General features: G+C 42.1%; 1 protein-coding gene across 2 annotated transcripts in view; it reads left to right on the top strand.

Annotated features, from left to right (window-relative positions):
- PGM3 (phosphoglucomutase 3) overlaps positions 1 to 17929 on the top strand; it is a 26215-nt gene extending 8286 nt beyond the window's left edge. Inside the window, exons 5-13 of one of the 2 annotated variants that reach the window (XM_082668614.1) lie at positions 4940 to 5073; positions 5994 to 6189; positions 7612 to 7769; positions 9351 to 9434; positions 11946 to 12044; positions 13580 to 13696; positions 14616 to 14738; positions 15561 to 15734; positions 16742 to 17929. In XM_082668614.1, the coding sequence (XP_082524740.1) occupies positions 4940 to 5073; positions 5994 to 6189; positions 7612 to 7769; positions 9351 to 9434; positions 11946 to 12044; positions 13580 to 13696; positions 14616 to 14738; positions 15561 to 15734; positions 16742 to 16831 (1175 nt within the window). In that variant the 3' untranslated portion in view covers positions 16832 to 17929. The remainder of the gene's footprint in view (positions 1 to 4939; positions 5074 to 5993; positions 6190 to 7611; positions 7770 to 9350; positions 9435 to 11945; positions 12045 to 13579; positions 13697 to 14615; positions 14739 to 15560; positions 15735 to 16741) is intronic. The other variant, XM_082668613.1, reaches the window with a different exon arrangement.

Raw genomic sequence — 17929 nt, 5'->3', positions numbered from 1 at the left:
GTCAGATACTCAAAGGGATCTGTGATCTAAGAGTAACTCTCAGAATTTATATTTTAAAGTTTTTATTTCAGTTGATGTCTGTGAAGAGACATCACCTGAAATGACATCAACAGTCCACACTGTGACCTCTCCCTTTCTTTAACTTCTACTTCCTTGGCCACTGTTGCGTATTGGTCTTGTCCACGGGCTCCTCTTCTGTCTCTCCTAATGTGGCATTCCTCACTTTTCGCTTTCATTCTGCCTCATTTCTGAATGAGTATCTTTACTGCCATAGCTCCAGCTGCATATATTCTTTTATTCATTCACTCATCAGTTCATCTGCCATTTTTGACTACCTGCTACATACAGCCCTCTAGGAGTCTGTTACACTGCGTATCACAACCTACAGTAAGAAACCGATTTTGTATCATGACGTGTCTAGTGTGCTTGTGTGTATGACTGAAATGAAAGTTTCAGTGAACCGTACTTACCCATACTCAATGACATGTGTTCATCTGTTCTGTTAAAAAAATGCAGAAATGATGGCTGGGTCTACTAAGTAGATTCCATGACCTGTTGACAGGCTTGGCGTGAGGTTTGAAAGCATTGGTCTGAGTGATGTCTCACCCTGTCCCAAACTGTGTTCTTTCTGTCATCCCCAGAATGGTTGAACTTCCCAGTACTGTCATTCTATCTCTAGAACCATCACTTTTTTAGGGTTTTAATCTAGAAAAATTTGAGAGTGATTTTTTTTCTTTTCTTTAAACCTTTTGCTCATTTTTCTCTTCAACTTAGTGTATTTCAGGAAATGAAAGATGGTTAATGTGACTGCAGCATAGAGAGACTGGGGGAAGCTAGTAGAAGATAGGGTGAGGGAGGTAAGCAGGGGCCAAGTCATTCCAAGCCTTACAGGTCGTGGTGAGAATTGGGGCTTTACTCCAAATGCAGTGGGACTCTGTTGAAGGGCTTTATGCCAGAGAATAGGATCACATTTTCACTTTAAGTCCCTTTGGCTGTTGTGGGGGGAGGGGGGGAGAGAGAGAGAGAGGCAGGGGGGAGAGAGGGGGGAGAGAGAGGGAGGGAGGGGAGAGAGAGGGAGGGGGAGAGAAAGGGAGGGAGGGGGAGAGGGAGAGAAGGATGGGGGAGAGGGAGTGGGGAGAGAAGGAGGGGGAGAGGGAGAGGGAGGGAGAGGGGGAGAGAGGGAGGGAGGGAGAGAAGGACGAGGGAGGGAGGGGGAGAGGGAGAGAAGGATGGGGGAGAGAGAGGGGGAGAGAGAAGGAGGGGAAGAGGGAGAGGGAGAGAAGGATGGGGGAGAGGGGGGAGAGAGAAGGAGGGGAAGAGGGAGAGGGAGAGGGAGAGGGGGAGAGAGGGAGGGGGGAGAGAGAAGGAGGGGGAGAGGGAAAGAAGGACGGGGGAGAGAGAGGGAGAGAGAGAGGGAGTGGGAGAGAGGGAGGGGGGAGAGAAGGAAGGACGGGGGAGAGAGAGGGAGAGAGAGAGGGAGTGGGAGAGAGGGAGGGGGGAGAGAAGGATGGAGGGGGAGGGGGGAGGAGAGTGGGAGGGGGAAGAGAGGAGGAGGGAGGGGACAGGGGAGAGAGCGAGGGGGGAAGAGAGAGAAGGAGGAGGGAGGGGGCAGGGGGTAGAGAGGGGGGACTGTGCAGTAGTTTGTCCAAGACTGATGCTAGTGAGAGAAATGGAAAAAGGTGGAATTAGTAATGAATGCAAAGGATTTTGTGATATGTGATGAGGCTAGAGCTGTGAAGAATGGCTTCTAGGTTGCTGGGTTGTTCCGTGGAATATATGGTCATGCTTTTTACTGAGTAACTGTCTATAATAGTCATTTAGTAAATGTTTATTTGGTAATTTTGATATCGGTCACAAAATCCTTTTGTTTCATCCTTCAATATGTGTCTTTGGAATATGGTTTTTCTCTCCTTACACACTTCCATTAAGCTAGTCTAAGCTCTTACTCACTTTTTTTGAGCTTTTCCACCTCCTCTCACCTAATCCTTATACCAGAGCCAAAGTTGCCTTCACACAATACCGTTTCTGTTACATAACTGCAGGGCTCAAGAGCTTAAAGTGACTTTCTGCTTCCAGTCCAAACTCTTGTGCTTGACTTTGAAGACCACTGAGGGATTTCGTCACGGAATATTGATTGGATCCTGGTCCACTTTTGCTGTTTCTCTTGCTTCTTGCTTATGGTGCCTTTCTTGTGTGTTTAGCTATTTTTGACTGTAAGCTGTTTTCTGGGAAAATTATTTGTGGGACATTTTTGAGGTTTATGATAAAGGTGTATTTCCCTGGCTGAGTTTAGTGTTTGCTTCTGCTGGGGCCTGGGGGTACTGCCTGGCTGGTGGGTGACAAGGTTCTTTGATGCCAGGGCTCTTCTGATCCCGTGTTTACGTGAATTTGAACTGGGTGTCTGTGGGAGGCCTGTGTTTGTGGTGACAGCTCTTCGGGGTGGGCTTCCCACTCTGCTCGGCGCCAAGACAGCTTTCTGGGGAGTAGGCCCTGGGGGCTGATTCACTTCTAACCCACTCTTGCACCGAAGAGTAGTCCTTTTTTTTTTTTTTTATTTAATTTTTATTTTTTATTGGAGTATAGTTGATTTACAATGTTGTGTTAGTTTCAGGTACACAGCAACGTTATTCAGTTACACGTATACATATATCCATTCTTTTTCAGATTCTTTTCCCACGTAGGTTATTACAGAATATTGAGTAGAGTTCCCTGTGCTATACAGTAGGTCCTTTTTGATTATCTGCTTTATATATAGTATTGAATAGTATGTGTATGTTAATCCCAAACTGCTAATTTACCCCTCCCCACCACGTTTCCCCTTTGGTAACCATAAGTTTGTTTTCTAAGTCTGTGAGTCTATTCTGTTTTGTAAATAAGTTCATTTGTTTTTTTGTTTTAGATTCCACATGTAAGTGATATCATATGATATTTGTTTTTCTCTGACTTAATCATTTAGTATGATAATCTCCAGGTCCATCCACTTTGCTGCAAATGGCATTGTTTCATTCTTTTTTATGGCCGAGTAGTATTCCATTGTCTTTATGTGCCACGTCTTCTTTATCCATTCATCTGTCGATGGACATTTAGGTTGCTTCCATGTCTTGGCTACTGTAAATAGTACTGTGGTGAACATTGGAGTGCTTGTATCTTTTCGAATTATGGTTTGAAGAATAGTCCTTTGGGGCTTCAGCCTCACGAGCGCCTGTTCCCCCAGTTGCACATCTTAGACCAGCATGGACTGTTTGCACTGAGAACCATTGCTCAACTTCTTATTTAGAGGAATGTCCTCAGAGCAAAACTGGCTTCCCTTAGCTCACATCCTGGAGTTCTCTCTTCATGTAAATTTTGGCCTAATTCCTTTGTAATGTTGGTACTGTAATTCTTTTTAAAAAGAGATTTTTCTCTTATTCAGCATTTTTGGTTGTCTTCGGGAGGAGGGTTCATCTGAATTACATAGTTTGTAATGTTACTGGAAATAGAACTCAGTTATTACTTTTCTACGTTGCTCTATTTTTATACTGCTACCCGTCTATACTAAATGATTGGTTTTTGCTATCAGTAGTAGTTCATATTTTTTTTAGAACCAAGTATGTATCCAATGTGTGCCTTTTCCACTACCAATTAATTCTGACACTATCTACCTGGAATTAGGGTCACATCCCACAGGTTAAAGGCTCAGTGCCACAAGCCTTGCCCCTCCCCTCTTCAGATGCCAGTCACCTGGGCTTCTTTTTTTTTTTTTTTTTTGCCGTACGCGGGCCTCTCACTGTTGTGGCCTCTCCCGTTGCGGAGCACAGGCTCCGGTCGCACAGGCTCAGCGGCCATGGCTCACGGGCCCAGCCGCTCCGCGGCATGTGGGATCTTCCTGGACCGGGGCACGAACCCGTGTCCCCTGCATCGGTAGGCAGGCTCTCAACCACTGCGCCACCAGGGAAGCCCCTGGGCTTCTTTTTTAATTAATTAATTAATTTATCACCTGGGCTTCTGACAGCCCTCTCCTTGGGGTCGATTAATTTGCTTAGATAGGCTCATAGAACTCAGGGAGGAAATGTTTTACTTACTAGATTACACGTTTATTATAAAGGGTATAACCCAGGAACAGCCAGATGGTAGAGATTTATATGGGAAGGGGCGTGGAGTGTCCGTGCTCTCTGGGCAGGCCACTGTCCCCAATCTCCACTTGCCCACCAAACCTGGAACCCCATCCTTCAGGGTTTTTGTGGAGGCCTCGTTACATAGGCATCATTGATGAGATCGCTGGCCATTGGTGTTTGAACTCGGTCTCTTGCTGCTCCGTCCTCCCCTCCCTGGAGTTAGGGAGGAGATGGGGACGACTGAAAGTTTCAGCTCTCTAATCCTGTGGTTGGTTCCCTGGCAGCCGGCCCCATCCTAAAGTGTCTGAGGGCTGTCCAAAAGTCACCCCATTAACATAAGAAAAGAGGGTTTAGAGGCTGTGCCAGAAATGGGGACACAGACCAAATGTATATTTCTTATTATAAATCATGATATCACAGTGTGACATGTAGTTATAATGATTTCAGTGGATGTTTATGCATATTTCGGGGTAGTTTTCAAAGTTAGTGTTTCTTGTGTTTTCTGAGATGTCTTTATTTATTTATTTATTTATTTTTTTGCGGTACGCGGGCCTCTCACTGTTGTGGCCTCTCCCGTTGCGGAGCACAGGCTCCGGACGCGCAGGCCCAGCGGCCATGGCTCACGGGCCCAGCCGCTCCGCGGCATGTGGGATCCTCCCGGACTGGGGCACGAACCCGTGTCCCCTGCATCGGCAGGCGGACTCCCAATCACTGCGCCACCAGGGACGCCCGAGATGTCTTTTTTTGAAGAGGATTTGTCACCCTGAAATTCACACAGTATGAGTCCTAAACTTTTCTTCTTTCTTAAGGAATGTGGTAAATTGCTTTTTGTATTTCTGTGACAGATTATGGCTTGTTGACGACGCCCCAGCTGCACTACATGGTGTACTGTCGAAACACCAGTGGCCAGTATGGAAAGGCAACCACAGAAGGTTACTACCAGAAACTCTCTGCAGCCTTTGTGGAACTTACCAAACAGGTGAAAATCTCTTGAACGTGGTTAGAGTTTAAGCAGATGACCAAAATAACATCAGTTGAACAGTTTATTTTAATTAGATATTTGTTACCCCTCCTCCTCTTCCAAAAATGTGGCGTGTCTTCTTTTTCTTTTTAGCGCTCTGCAAGGTCTGGGCCTTGTATCCTGCTAACTCTTTGTTGGCATTTACTCGGCAAGGCGTGTAATATGTTCTGAGCTCCCCGGGGGAGAAGAGTGGTGTACTTGCGGTTATCGTTGTGTTCATTCAGAGGAATTTGGTCTTAGAGTTACTGCAGGTGCTGTTGGTGTCATACTTGAGGCACCTACTGTTGAGAAAGCCTTTCTTCGAGGTGAATTAGCTTCCTAAACCTGAACGAGATTTGAGGGGTGTAATTCATTTGATTGGCAAATATCGATGTATGTCATTGTCAGGCATAGTTAAACAAAACCAAGCCTTTGCTCTCAGAGAACTTACATTCTGGGGTGAGATGGGTAGGAGAGGAGACTGACAGGAAAAAAGCCAGACATGCCCGGTGGTGTAATATGCTCTGAAGAGAAGGACGGATGTTATGACTGCTCACTCATCTGTGTACTCATGCCCGTATTTGAATGCCTGCCGTGTAATACAGACTATAATATTGTAAGAGACCTTGCTTCATGGAGGCTAAATTCTAATACAGCTTCATTTCCATCATTTATTCAGTCAACGCAACTGTTCCAGTGTCTGTGTCCGAAAAAAGGTGTTTTAACATTTTACTTTGGTGTTTTACAATTTTCATCTGAATGTGTGTACCCTTTTGTTTCCTGGGTTAAAACAGACGAGTTATAACTGAAATAATGGAAGATGTTTATATATACATGTATATGCCATGCTTCACTGTTACAACTTGAAATTTTTCTTGCGTATGTCTTTTCCTTTTCAGGCCTCCTGCAGTGGAGATGGCCAAAGAACACTTAAGGTTGACTGTGCGAATGGCATAGGGGCCCTGAAGCTGAGAGAAATGAAACACTACTTCTCCCAGGGGCTGTCAGTGCAGCTGTTTAACGATGGGACCAAAGGGAAGCTCAATCATTTATGTGGGGCTGACTTTGTGAAAAGTCATCAGAAACCTCCTCAGGGTATGTGAAAGATGTGTTTTTCGCGCTCTCCCTGAAACCAGTCTCACAAACAGAGCTGGCCAGGTGAGCTGGTCCTGGCCCTGCCGCCGTTACACATCCGGGCCTCTTCCTGCTCTTCGGTACCACATGGAGCACAGGCTGCTCTCTGCCTGCAAGTCACAGCACTCCTCACGGGGCGCAGGAAATCTGGTGGAGAAAGCAAAATCAAGGTGGGATTCTAGAGCCGTGCTCTCAAGCTTTAGCAGGCATCAGAATCACCTGGAGGGCTGGTCCGCACACGGATTCCTGGGCTCTGTCCGAGGGTTTCAGTCTCTGTAGGTCTGGGGTGGGTTTGTCCATCCGCTGCTGTCATGGCAAAGGAACAGCCACATTGTCTAAGATTTGATGTGACACAGCTGTTGAGGTTTCAGTAACTTTACACAAGTTACACAAGCCATTGGTCTCTCACAGGTTATAATCCTTTGCTCTTAATGACCAGTGTTTCTTGTTATTGATGGTGTTAACAAATAAAAATCACTTTTTTCAGGATTCAAGCACATACCTCATCTACTGCTGGTTATTTTTTGTATGAGAAAGGACATTGTGGTGCTAGGGAAATTGCATTCAATTCAATACGTGTAGCTCTCAAAACACTATGTGGGAATCAGTATTGCCAGACCTCTGGCTTGTAAAATGGAATTTTATTTTAGTATCGTATCGGGTTTCAGCTTAGATAGATTGTGAATGCTCTTTTTTCACTTAGCTGTGAAAGAGTTTGCCCTGTATACAGTAAACCTGTGTACTATTTAAAGCTTACGACATTGGTTTTTGTTTGGAAGGATAATTATTTTTATGTTGTTTCCTTTCCATTTAAATGAATCCTCTTCCCTTGATTTTGAAGCTATTATCTCCATTCAGGTACAGAAACAATTACATATGTTTATGTAGCGCTTCAGACAGGAGAAATGATCAGGATTCTCCTCAATGACAAAACACTCCAATTATTTATATTTGATTGTACCCCCTGCTTGATCATGTAAGGATAGTAATGGTTCTTTATCTGCAGTTATAAAGACATTTATTCCTTTCAGCTGGGCTTCAGTTTACAAATTGGGAGAAACTTTGTTCAACTGACATTTGATTTTTGTAAATCTTGAGGACAGGCTCTATTTGCCTAGCACATGTTTAATTTTGCTTAAGCCCTGGAAGGATAATTTTAAACACCTCTTGAAAAGTCGTAGTAGACGTGCTTCCATGTAACACAGAAGGTCACTTACGATCAATACTTAACCGCAAGAATTTTCCCTTCTAACTGGTGTGAGAGAAAAACCGAAAACTTTTTACACTGAATTTTATCCCCCTTTCTTAGACTGAAGAAATTTGAATTATTTTGAATTATTCAATTCATTTGAATTATTCATTTTGAATTATTCTGTGTGGCAGGAATCGAAATGAAGTCCAATGAAAGATGCTGTTCCTTCGATGGAGATGCAGACAGAATAATTTACTACTACCATGATGCAGATGGTCAGTTTCATCTCGTGGACGGAGACAAGATAGCAGCACTCATTAGCAGTTTCCTTAAGGAACCCCTGTTGGAGGTATGGTGCGGGGACGGACTGCCCTTTCAAGCAAGACTCACTGGGGAGATTGTTCTGTATCAGGCAGTCATTTGAATGTCTGAGGCATGATGGTGGGAAGTGGCCAGAAAACACAGAGAAGTGGTCATTCCAGTCATTTCAACACTGGGGCTCTGGTTTGGAACCTGAAGAGAGTAGTCTTTTCTTTTTTTAAAAAAAATTTTATTTATTTATTTTGGCTGCATTGGATCTTTGTTGCTGCACGCGGGCTTTCTCTAGTTGCGGTGAGCGGGGGCTACTCTTCGTTGCAGTGCGCAGGCTTCTCATTGCGGTGGCTTCTCATTGCGTGCAGAGCACAGGCTCTAGGCGTGCGGGCTTCAGTAGTTGTGGCACACGGGCTCAGTAGTTGTGGCTCCAGGGCTCTAGAGCGCAGGTTCAGTAGTTGTGGCACGTGGGTTTAGTTGCTCTGCGGCATGTGGGATCTTCACGGACCAGGGCTCGAACCTGTGTCCCCTGCATTGGCAGGCGGATTCTTAAACCACTGCGCCACCAGGGAAGCCCAGTCTTTTCTTTTTCATACTGGCAAAAAGTTTCATGATTTGCAGCTTTACGAAGTTTTGGTTTCTTCATAACTGACATTTTAATGAGGGTTCCACGAACATCATTCCCCAGAGCCTCAAGTTTAAATAGAAAATCTCCTCCTCTGAGGGATTTATTTACTATGATTATGATAAGCTTAGTAACGTGAGATTTATTTTGTTATGCTCTTTTGGAAATCTCAGGTTAGCTGTAAGTATAAAATGTAATGATAATTATCACAATCGGGAAAATGTGTACTTTAGGAATTCAGTGTATACTTTTATTAAAAACGAAAGAAAAAGAGATCAAGAAACCACAGGTTTCTTTGAAAAGGATTCCTTAGCAAACAAGATGTCCTTCATAGGCGAATAAACTGTGGTCCATCCAGACAATGGAATATTATTCAGCAGTGAAGGAAAAAAGAAAAAAAAAAGATGTATCAAGCCATGAAAAGACGTGGAGGAAATTTGAACGCATGTTACTAAGTGAAGGAAGCCAATCTGAGAAGGCTGTGTATTTTAGCATGAGTCCAACTATATAATATTCTGCAAAAAAATCCCGCAGAGACTGTGGAGACAGTTAAAAGATCAGTGGTTGCAAGGGGCTGGGGGGAAGTGGGTGCTGAGGGATGAATAGGTGGAGCACGAGGCTTTTTAGGGCCGAAAACACTGTATATGATACTGTAAAGAGGGAGACGTGTCCTTATACATTTGTCCAAGCCCGCAGAATATACAGCACTAAGGGTGAATCCTGATACAAACCGTGGAGTAACAGAAACGAAATCAGGTGATTTAAAAAAAAAATAAAAGGATTCCTTGTACAGTTGCTTTAAATAATGCTCAAAAGTATTTTATCTTTTTTTCTGGCATACATGTAAATTTTTGGTGAGTTGTTTATTGCATAAAACTAAGGCACAGCTGATCTGGCTGATAATTTTGTCATCCTTTAGAACTCTGATTATAGGTTTGCTTTTGTAGGGTCTTTACTTTTGATGGCAAGGTAATTGTCCTTGTTTTTGTCCAGATTGGAGACAGTTTGAGTCTTGGTGTCGTACAAACTGCATATGCCAATGGAAGTTCAACACGCTACCTGGAAGAAGTTATGAAGGTATTGAAACATTTCCATTTTCTGGTAGCTTCTTCATCATTATCTTCTATTGTAAGATGCTTCTGTGAGGAAAATAATGCCCTCACACAAATGAATAGGTTGAAGTGCACGAAGCTGAGCTGTTGTCTACTTAAGGATAAACAGAAATCAAAAATAAGAAAAAGTTCAATTGTCCCTAATGCAAAAAGGGAAAGAGACTTTCCTCCCTTTTTCCTGAGAGTATTTCTTTTAGAAAACTTACAATTTTTTTCTCTGTCCTTTTGAAATTAATATCACCCTTTTTAGGTGAAATAGGCCAGTTTTACAGTTCAGAAGTGTTTACCATAAGGGCCTGGAGTCACCTCTTTGAAATATAAACGTCAAGGAAGATAGCATCCCGTGCCTCAGCCTCCTGAGAGTTTCACCTAGCTACCACTTAGAGCCAGACACCTATCTTCTTGAGAGAGAGAGATGAGAAGTTGTATTATTCCTTTGCAGAAGGGCAGTTAGCTAACACCAGTGGCCACTCCACTTATCGGGTAGATTTAGGACAAACTCCGTGTGACAGAAGGTACTGTGATGTCTTCCTAAGAAGTAGGCTTATTCAATAGATATATCGCCGTGGGGTTTTGTAGCAGGGAACAGAGACTGGGCTCATCTCCTAACACAGCAAGGAAAAGTGGGGATTTTGTAGCCAAGGAATAAGGTGTGAGGGAGGGGTTGGTGCATGGGAAAGTACGAAGAGGGACGGGGGCGGCTAGGGGGGATTCTGGCTAAACCAACCTAACAGTTGTTTTGCTGAAGGCAGGCCTGGGTGATCAGATGCTACCGGGTAGGGACTTTGGTCAGATATTGAGGGTGGGGGATTCTGGCTGAAGTGAGTTAGCAAAAGATTCCTGATAAAATTGGGCTCTTGCAGACACGGCCAAGGACAGGACCTATTCAGGCTCAAAGGAGCCTCCCTCACGTTCGGTTGAGGAGAGATCTTGGTCACTAGCTATCTTTAGCTCTGCAAAAGGGTGGGATTTCTTCCTGTCTCGCCGTCTCTTAGCAGATTGCCTGAGATGTGCATCACAGTCTGGCTTAACGCTTACGCAGTAATAAAGCCTGTCTTATTCTTCTTCTGTGGAGATGTTTTCTGGATTGGTGGGAGATTTTGTTTCTGATTTTTTCCCCAGCATCCACCAGGTAGGTGACTAGCCTCTGTACCATGCTACCCGCTTTAAGAGTTAGAGGCTGCAGGGCCCAAGTTGGGTCTTTTTGCCTTTATTCTTTTTTTCCCTGGCTAGTGTAATATTTTCCAGCATTTGTGTATCCATTTTCAAATGTCTGCATTTTAGTAGTTTTTGTGGCCATTCTATTGTTGTTAAAGCAGGAGTGACAAAGTCAGGTTCCTTTAGGATCTGGATGGGGGCAGTGAACGAAGCCAGCAGGCAGGCGAGGACTAGGAAGGTGTGCCAGGCCAGCTGCTGCCCCCTCTGGGCAATCTTCAGGAGAAGCTGGAAGTCTGAATTGTTGTGTGAATTGCCTGCCTTTTAAGTCTTGGCAGCTGAGTCAGAATTTAAAAGAAACAGTGGGTAGTCCAAATAAAACACACCTGGAGGCTGCTAGTCTGTGCCCTGATTTAAATATATGGTCACAGTAAACTTACTCAAGGGACGCCAGCTGGGGCCCAGTTGCCTGCCTTTCATAGGGATTCTGCGTTAGGGTTATGAGTATTTTCTTAATTTCTGTCTCAAAACTTCCTTATAGTAAAATGCGCTGTTGAAGAAACAACATCAGAAGCTACTCCTTCTCAACACATTCTCTTATGGGTTAAATATTTTCAGCACTAGCCATTCCTGAGGTCCCCTGAATCCAGTTAAATGCTAGGCTCATTTGAGCTTGCTCTCTTTTGCAGTTTTGCTGCCGTCTTTCCTTAGCCATGCTTGTCTCGCAGATCCATCCAAGGCTTTCGCTACCCACTGTTCCTGTCCCAACCACCGTGATTTCTTACTGGGATTAGCCCTAGAAACCACCTAACCTGAGCCAGGGCTTAGCAGACAGTGGCCTGTGGGCGACGTCCAGCTGGCCAGCTGTTTGTAGTGTTATTGAAATACAGCCGTGCTCGTTTGTTTTTGTATGGTCCGTGGCTGCTTTCGCACTACAGTGGCAGAATCGAGCGATTGTGACAGAGACCACGTGGCCTGCAAAGCCTGAAATATTAGTTATCTGGCTCTTTATAGTAAAAGCTTGCAGACCCCCCGCTCTAAGCCATTCTCCACACTGTAGCTACACGGAGCTTTCAGAAACAATTACATCATGTCACTCCCCAACTTGGGATCTTTCATTATCTTGTAAGGGACCTCTCACACTCTCACCCTGCTTTTCTCACTCCCCCGCAGTGACACTTAACACTTAGTATTTCAGTTGCTTAGCTGTCTTCCTCACTAGACTAAGCTCCGGAAGCTTTGTTCCCTGGGATGAGAGGTACACAGTGAATATCTGCTGATTGAATAACTGCTGTTGTTTCTTTAAACATGTGTGTTACAGGTACCTGTCTATTGTACTAAAACTGGTGTAAAACACCTGCATCACAAGGCTCAGGAATTTGACATTGGAGTTTATTTTGAAGCAAACGGGCATGGCACAGTAAGTTCTCGTAAGCAGTGGCATCTGGCTTTAGCTGGCGCCTCTCTCCAGTGATGGAATTCTGTATCTGGGTAGTAATAGGTAATATTCCACTTTGTTGAAATGATTGGGATGGTGACAGAATAAGATTTAGTTAATATATTATTATGTTCTGTGAAACTATGGCTCTTTTAGGTTATAATGATCTTCGAGTGTGAAGAGAGAATACTAATTTGTCCCTATAATATAGTTTTTTCAGAAACATGGCAGTTCTTAATCTTCCTACAACCAGACGGTCTATACATCCCATTTAAAATATTTTCCTTCAACTGGCCATACGTGGCAAAAGGAAAGTTCAGTAGCTGTGGTGAATTGAAAAGTGTTGGAAAGGTTGAGAGTTAAGTTACTAGCAACTAAAAATGAGTTTTCAGTAATTAGAATTGGCATATAGTTTTTTATGGCTCTTAGCAGAGACGATTTTAAAGGTCTGAGATACAACTGGCGTATCGTAACGCTCACTGTTTTAACGTATATTAACAGGTCTTCAGCATAGTCATAACGTTCAGAATATTTCTTTATTAAATTTTTTATACATAGCCTCATTTCATAGATGGACTTGAAGTGGCTAACAGAAAATTTTATCTAGGTCAAATAATTTTCATTAATTCAAAATTGGCTTCTAGAGGTCATGAATATGAGAAGAAAAACGAGTTCCTAGAAAATGCAATTAAAATATAACTTCAGTGATCTAATGCAGGGGTTGGTAAATTATTTTGAAGGGCAGATAGTAAATATTTTAGTCTTCACAGGCCATAAGGTATGGCGCATCTGCTCAGGTCTCCTGGTGGAGGGTAAATGAATGGAAATGGCCGTGGTTCCACAAAACAAGTGACCAGTGTGCGTCTTAGTTTACCAGCAAACGTCTTTGTATATCATCAAGTGGCTGAATGTAGTGCAGCTTTTCCTCTTTAGTGTTGGGCCTCCGAAGGCACTGAAATCATGCATGGGCGAGGCAAGTCAGAAGGGCAGGAATCCTGAGCAACATGATGTTTATTATACTAAACATCCATGGCACTGCTTGCCATGATGTAATATATAAGATGAACCTCTTTTCTACTTTTGCTTAGTTTATGTCCTTAAAAACTTAGGACAAGAAAACTGTACTAATTGCAGTGAGTTATATTCTTCAAAGTAAAATGGATACAGATAAGGCTTAAGGAACCCTGGTTGCCCAGCACTGGTTCAGCTGGCTGAGGGCAACATCATAAACTCACCATGTGCATTCTCCTTTGCCAATGGGATATTTTATTTGTAATCTTTACATTTTGATAACCCAGTTTTATAATCCATGAAGGAACTCCCTCCCACCCCCCTTGTAATATCTTCTGAGTTCTGATTTGGTCTTTTCTACTAATTTCATACATTCTAAGGCTGCCATTTTCCCCTCAGTTTCTCCAGAGTCATGGAGAGTTTCAAAAGCAGTTTAGTTGGGATGATGGTACGTAAGACTGGGGCATGGATAGTGTTTTCTGATTTTTGTTATGCTTTGATTGTAGGTTCTATTTAGTAAAGCTGCTGAAATGAAGATAAAACAACTAGCAAAAGAATTAGAAGAAGATAAGAAAAGGAAAGCTGCTAAGATGCTTGAAAACGTGATTGACTTGTTTAACCAGGTCAGAACTGAGGGGGTGGGGGACTCTTGGTTACGTTTACATTATTCAGAAGGTGGACAGAATAACGTGCTGTATAGAACATCAGAGTGGAGACGTTGTGGCGGCTTCCTTGCAACAATTTAGATTTATACTGAAACGCAGTGACAGTGTTTATGTGCTTCTTATTTTCAAGTAATGAGCAGCTTATAGCTGGAGTCAACAGATTGAGCTACTAAATGTATCTAAGCATATGTTTTGAAACCAGCCTTCTCAAGGGAATTCAGGAAAAATAGTCTCTGACAAGGCACATATGTGGGTCAGATTATTGGATTGGAGTGGAGAATATGGCAATGGAAGAGCAAAGTGTAGGTCAGCGGAAAGCAAAAGAACTAATATTTGAGGGTCCTGCACATATTGGGCACTTTCCATACCTCACTGTGTAATCCTTGCAGTAACAGAGGGAGAGGGGTCACTATAATTCCTGTTTTATAAATGAAGAAACAAAGACTTACTTAGAGCGACTCAGTGGCACAGTATGGATCCAACTTTAGGTGTATCTTACCACCAAAGCTCCTATTTCTCCACTTTACCATGCATGAGGCCTTCCATCATCGTGGCAATAGTATCTCAGAAGGGATCTAGTTGTAAGTAAAATTTTGAGTCATACAGTGTTAATGCTGGAACCTTAAGAGTTCGTTACACTTCACAGATGAGCAGGAAGATTAAAGGCAGGCTCGTCTCAGTATTCTTGGTAGACCTGTTACTGCTGTCTTCCATGGATACCTTTTTCCCTCGTTGTAGTTTGTATTTACCCCCGTCAGTTACCTGCATTGGGGGCGGGGGTGGGGTGGGGAGGGCAGCCAGGACATGGTGATTGGTTTTCTGAGACAGAAGCATTCATATCCACGCTCTGCTTGTATTCTGTTTCTGCATCTTGCAGGCAACTGGTGATGCTATTTCTGACATGCTGGTGATTGAGGCAATCTTGGCTCTGAAGGGCTTGACCGTACAGCAGTGGGACGCCCTCTATACAGATCTTCCAAACAGACAGCTCAAAGTTAAGGTGTGAGCGAGATTTTAAAATTACTTCTTTTCTGAAAATTAACTAAAACAATTGCATTCTGTAAATAGATACTGCATAGAAAAGACTATTTTCTCACATCTTTAAAAATTACAGAATCGCTCTTAACCATTCTATTGTTATTTAGAAGTATCTGGTTTCTAACTTTAGTATAAATGATATTATGTATCACTTTAAAAGATTTTATTATAAAAAATTTAAAAGATACATGTGTAGAGAGAACAGATTTCAACAAGTGCCCTCCATGTCCCTAATATTATTTTGAAGCGAGTTCTGGATAGCCTGTTGAGTGAACTGTAAATATTTCCTCTGCATTATTCTTGGTTTACAGAGTACTTCCAGAGGCTAGATGCTGACAAGTAGAATCTGTGGGCTGAAAGAGAATTTTTAAAGGCATTTCAGATAAATTGCTGGTTGATTTCTATACAGATTTATACCAGATTACACATTCACCAACAGAATTTTTGAAAGACAGAGATATGGAAGCCAGAGCTCACAGAAACGGCTGCCGATTGTTCAGATCAGTTTTTTCCGGAGATTCTTATGACCCTCTTTTTTTAAATACCTAAGATTATTTGATCAATGATTAAGTCATACAGTACTTACTGGCCATTGTTTTAGTAATAACTGTAATACAGTGTGGAAATCTCAGTGCTGTACTCTTTGTGGTACAGTAAGCTGAAATGTGGGCCTGTTCCTGTTGACATGAAATGGCCATAATCTTTTGGTGGGAATTAGGTTGAATGGGTTAAGCTTGTGAAAGGGAGTGTGATATGGTAACAAATGAGAAATGCTTGTGCTTAGGTTGCAGACAGGCAAGTTATTAGCACCACAGATGCCGAGAGACAAGCAGTTAAACCTCCAGGACTCCAGGAAGCCATCAATGAGCTGGTGAAGAAGTACAGGCTTTCTCGAGCTTTTGTCCGGCCCTCTGGTACCGAAGACATAGTCCGAGTCTATGCAGAAGCGGACTCGCAGGTAAGCTGGGACAATTCTATTGGAGGAATGTGCAGTGAGAGTCTAACTTAGGTGGAGGAGGGCAGGCAGCAGGAGAGAAAACTATTTTAATGGTGTTGGAATCTCTAATGTGTGAGATTTATGGAGCCTTTTAGGTTATTTTCATCAGTAGTAGTTACACAGTTGAACAGAATGCCCCCACATATTTTTCTTATAATTTATTCTAATTTCCTGAAAGTGTCATATTTCTAACTGCTGCATGAATAACTAATAAATACTTAGTGTACTAAACCGTACTTAGTTTGACACATATTAAGCATATGCATCCTGAAGTGGATTATACCTTTTTCCTTCATTTAAAAAACATCCTGTTGCTTTATGAAAATAGCTGGTTAGTTCAAGTCCATTTCTAAATCAACTGGTACCGTCATCCATACTGCTTGAAATTCATCTTTGTCTCTGGACTCTTCAATTTGTTTTTCAAAATATTTCCTTTAAATGACAGCCTTGCTCTGTGCCTCTGTTTTCTTGATAGGGTCAAAGACTTAAAAGTGTTTGCTCAGCTGAGGCAGTTAGAGTGGGGTGACTAGGTAAATAGCTCTCAGAAGGAGATATATACCGTTAACTTATACAGTAGCTTTTCTGCAGAAGCTTAGGCCGTCCCAGAATATACTGAATAAATATCCCTAGTGGATGAGGATGGGGCCTTCAGAGTTACTTACTCTTTAGGCTGGTTGTGGCCTTCTTGCCTTTAAGGACTAGGTTCTGTTGAATTTATTCAGAGCTTTAGCATGATAATCAAATCAGCTTATAAAATTAGTTAACTAGGAACTTACCCGATTTAGAAGACTGTGACTTGTTTTCCATTTATCTGAGGGTCTTGTAATTTGTTACTGAAAGATGAAAAAAAGTTCTCATTTGAATATTTGTTAGTGAATCAAAATCAGAAAGCTGCCTCCCCTAAAGTTGCAAGTAACCTGGTAGATGCTGTGTCTTTCTCATCTAATATCCTTTCATGTAATTTGCAGGAAAATGCGGACAGCCTTGCATATGAAGTGAGCTTGGCAGTATTTCAGCTGGCTGGAGGGATTGGAGAAAGACCTCAACCAGGTTTCTGAGGACAATTTTTATATTTTTTAGAAACTAGACTTTTAAAAACTTTTTACAGGATAATAGTACTGCCATTATTGTGACAGGCTCAAACACATAATCATAAATGTTTAGTCTGTACCTTACTGGATTATTTCTAGATCTGATTATTTTTCTTAAACAAACACTACCAGAATCATTCTTTAGAAATAGGTAAGCCCTTATACTTGTTAAAATTTAGTTTTTTTAAAAACTGAAATTTACCCCTAATATCAATCACACTAATGTAAACTATTGGAGCTTAAGTATATGATTCAGTCATTAACTTTATAATATATGCAAGGAAAAATTCACGAAGGCTGCTAGAAAATTAAACTTTATTTATTACCAATTCCATATGATATCTTTTCCGTCATTGTCACCTCAGTCATTTTGCAGTACTAATACTCACCATTGTTAATACAAACGCGAGGAGGTTGGAGAAGACTTCATATAACCAATTTTTTCATAGCAGAGTCTCCAGAACAATTCTTAGATGACTTACCTCTCTTCAGTTAACATCACCAGGAATTTAGAGTTGTGACTATGGAGGCTGTATACACCTGTACTCCGTACCGAGGTTGAGATGCTCGTGCTACACTTACAAGGAAGGATGTGTGGCCCAGGCTTCAATTATTCATTACTCCTCTTAGTGAAGGTATGTGGGAGAAGGTATGTGGGAGAAACGAGTTGTAATACATTACCAAGCCTCTGACAGAGAAGTGATGGCTTTCTGATACTAGAATGTGGGTTAATAAGGTAAAGAAAAAAATCCCCAACCAATCTAAATTAAACAAAGCCTGAAACCAATAGAAAAAATGTGCAGTGTGTATTTGGCAGGTTTAAGATAACTCAGGACAGTAAAACAATGGACCATAATGGACTATTTATGTATATATAGATCTCTCTTAGGCACCATAATCAATATGCGCCTGTAATATTTAAGCTTGATTCAGGCCACAGTCAGACATTCGTTCTTATTTACAAATATTTAAATTAAATACAACCTGAAACGTGTTTCGTTACATACAAAAAAAAAAAAAAGAAAACAAAAAGAAACTATACAACTCAGAGCAATGTTTGTTTTA

This window comes from Grampus griseus (genome assembly GCF_964374135.1).
Source record: "Grampus griseus genome assembly, chromosome: 13".
Taxonomy (NCBI): Eukaryota; Metazoa; Chordata; class Mammalia; order Artiodactyla; family Delphinidae; genus Grampus; species Grampus griseus.
Note: the sequence above shows the minus strand (reverse complement) of the source record. Positions and strands in the feature narration are given on the sequence as shown.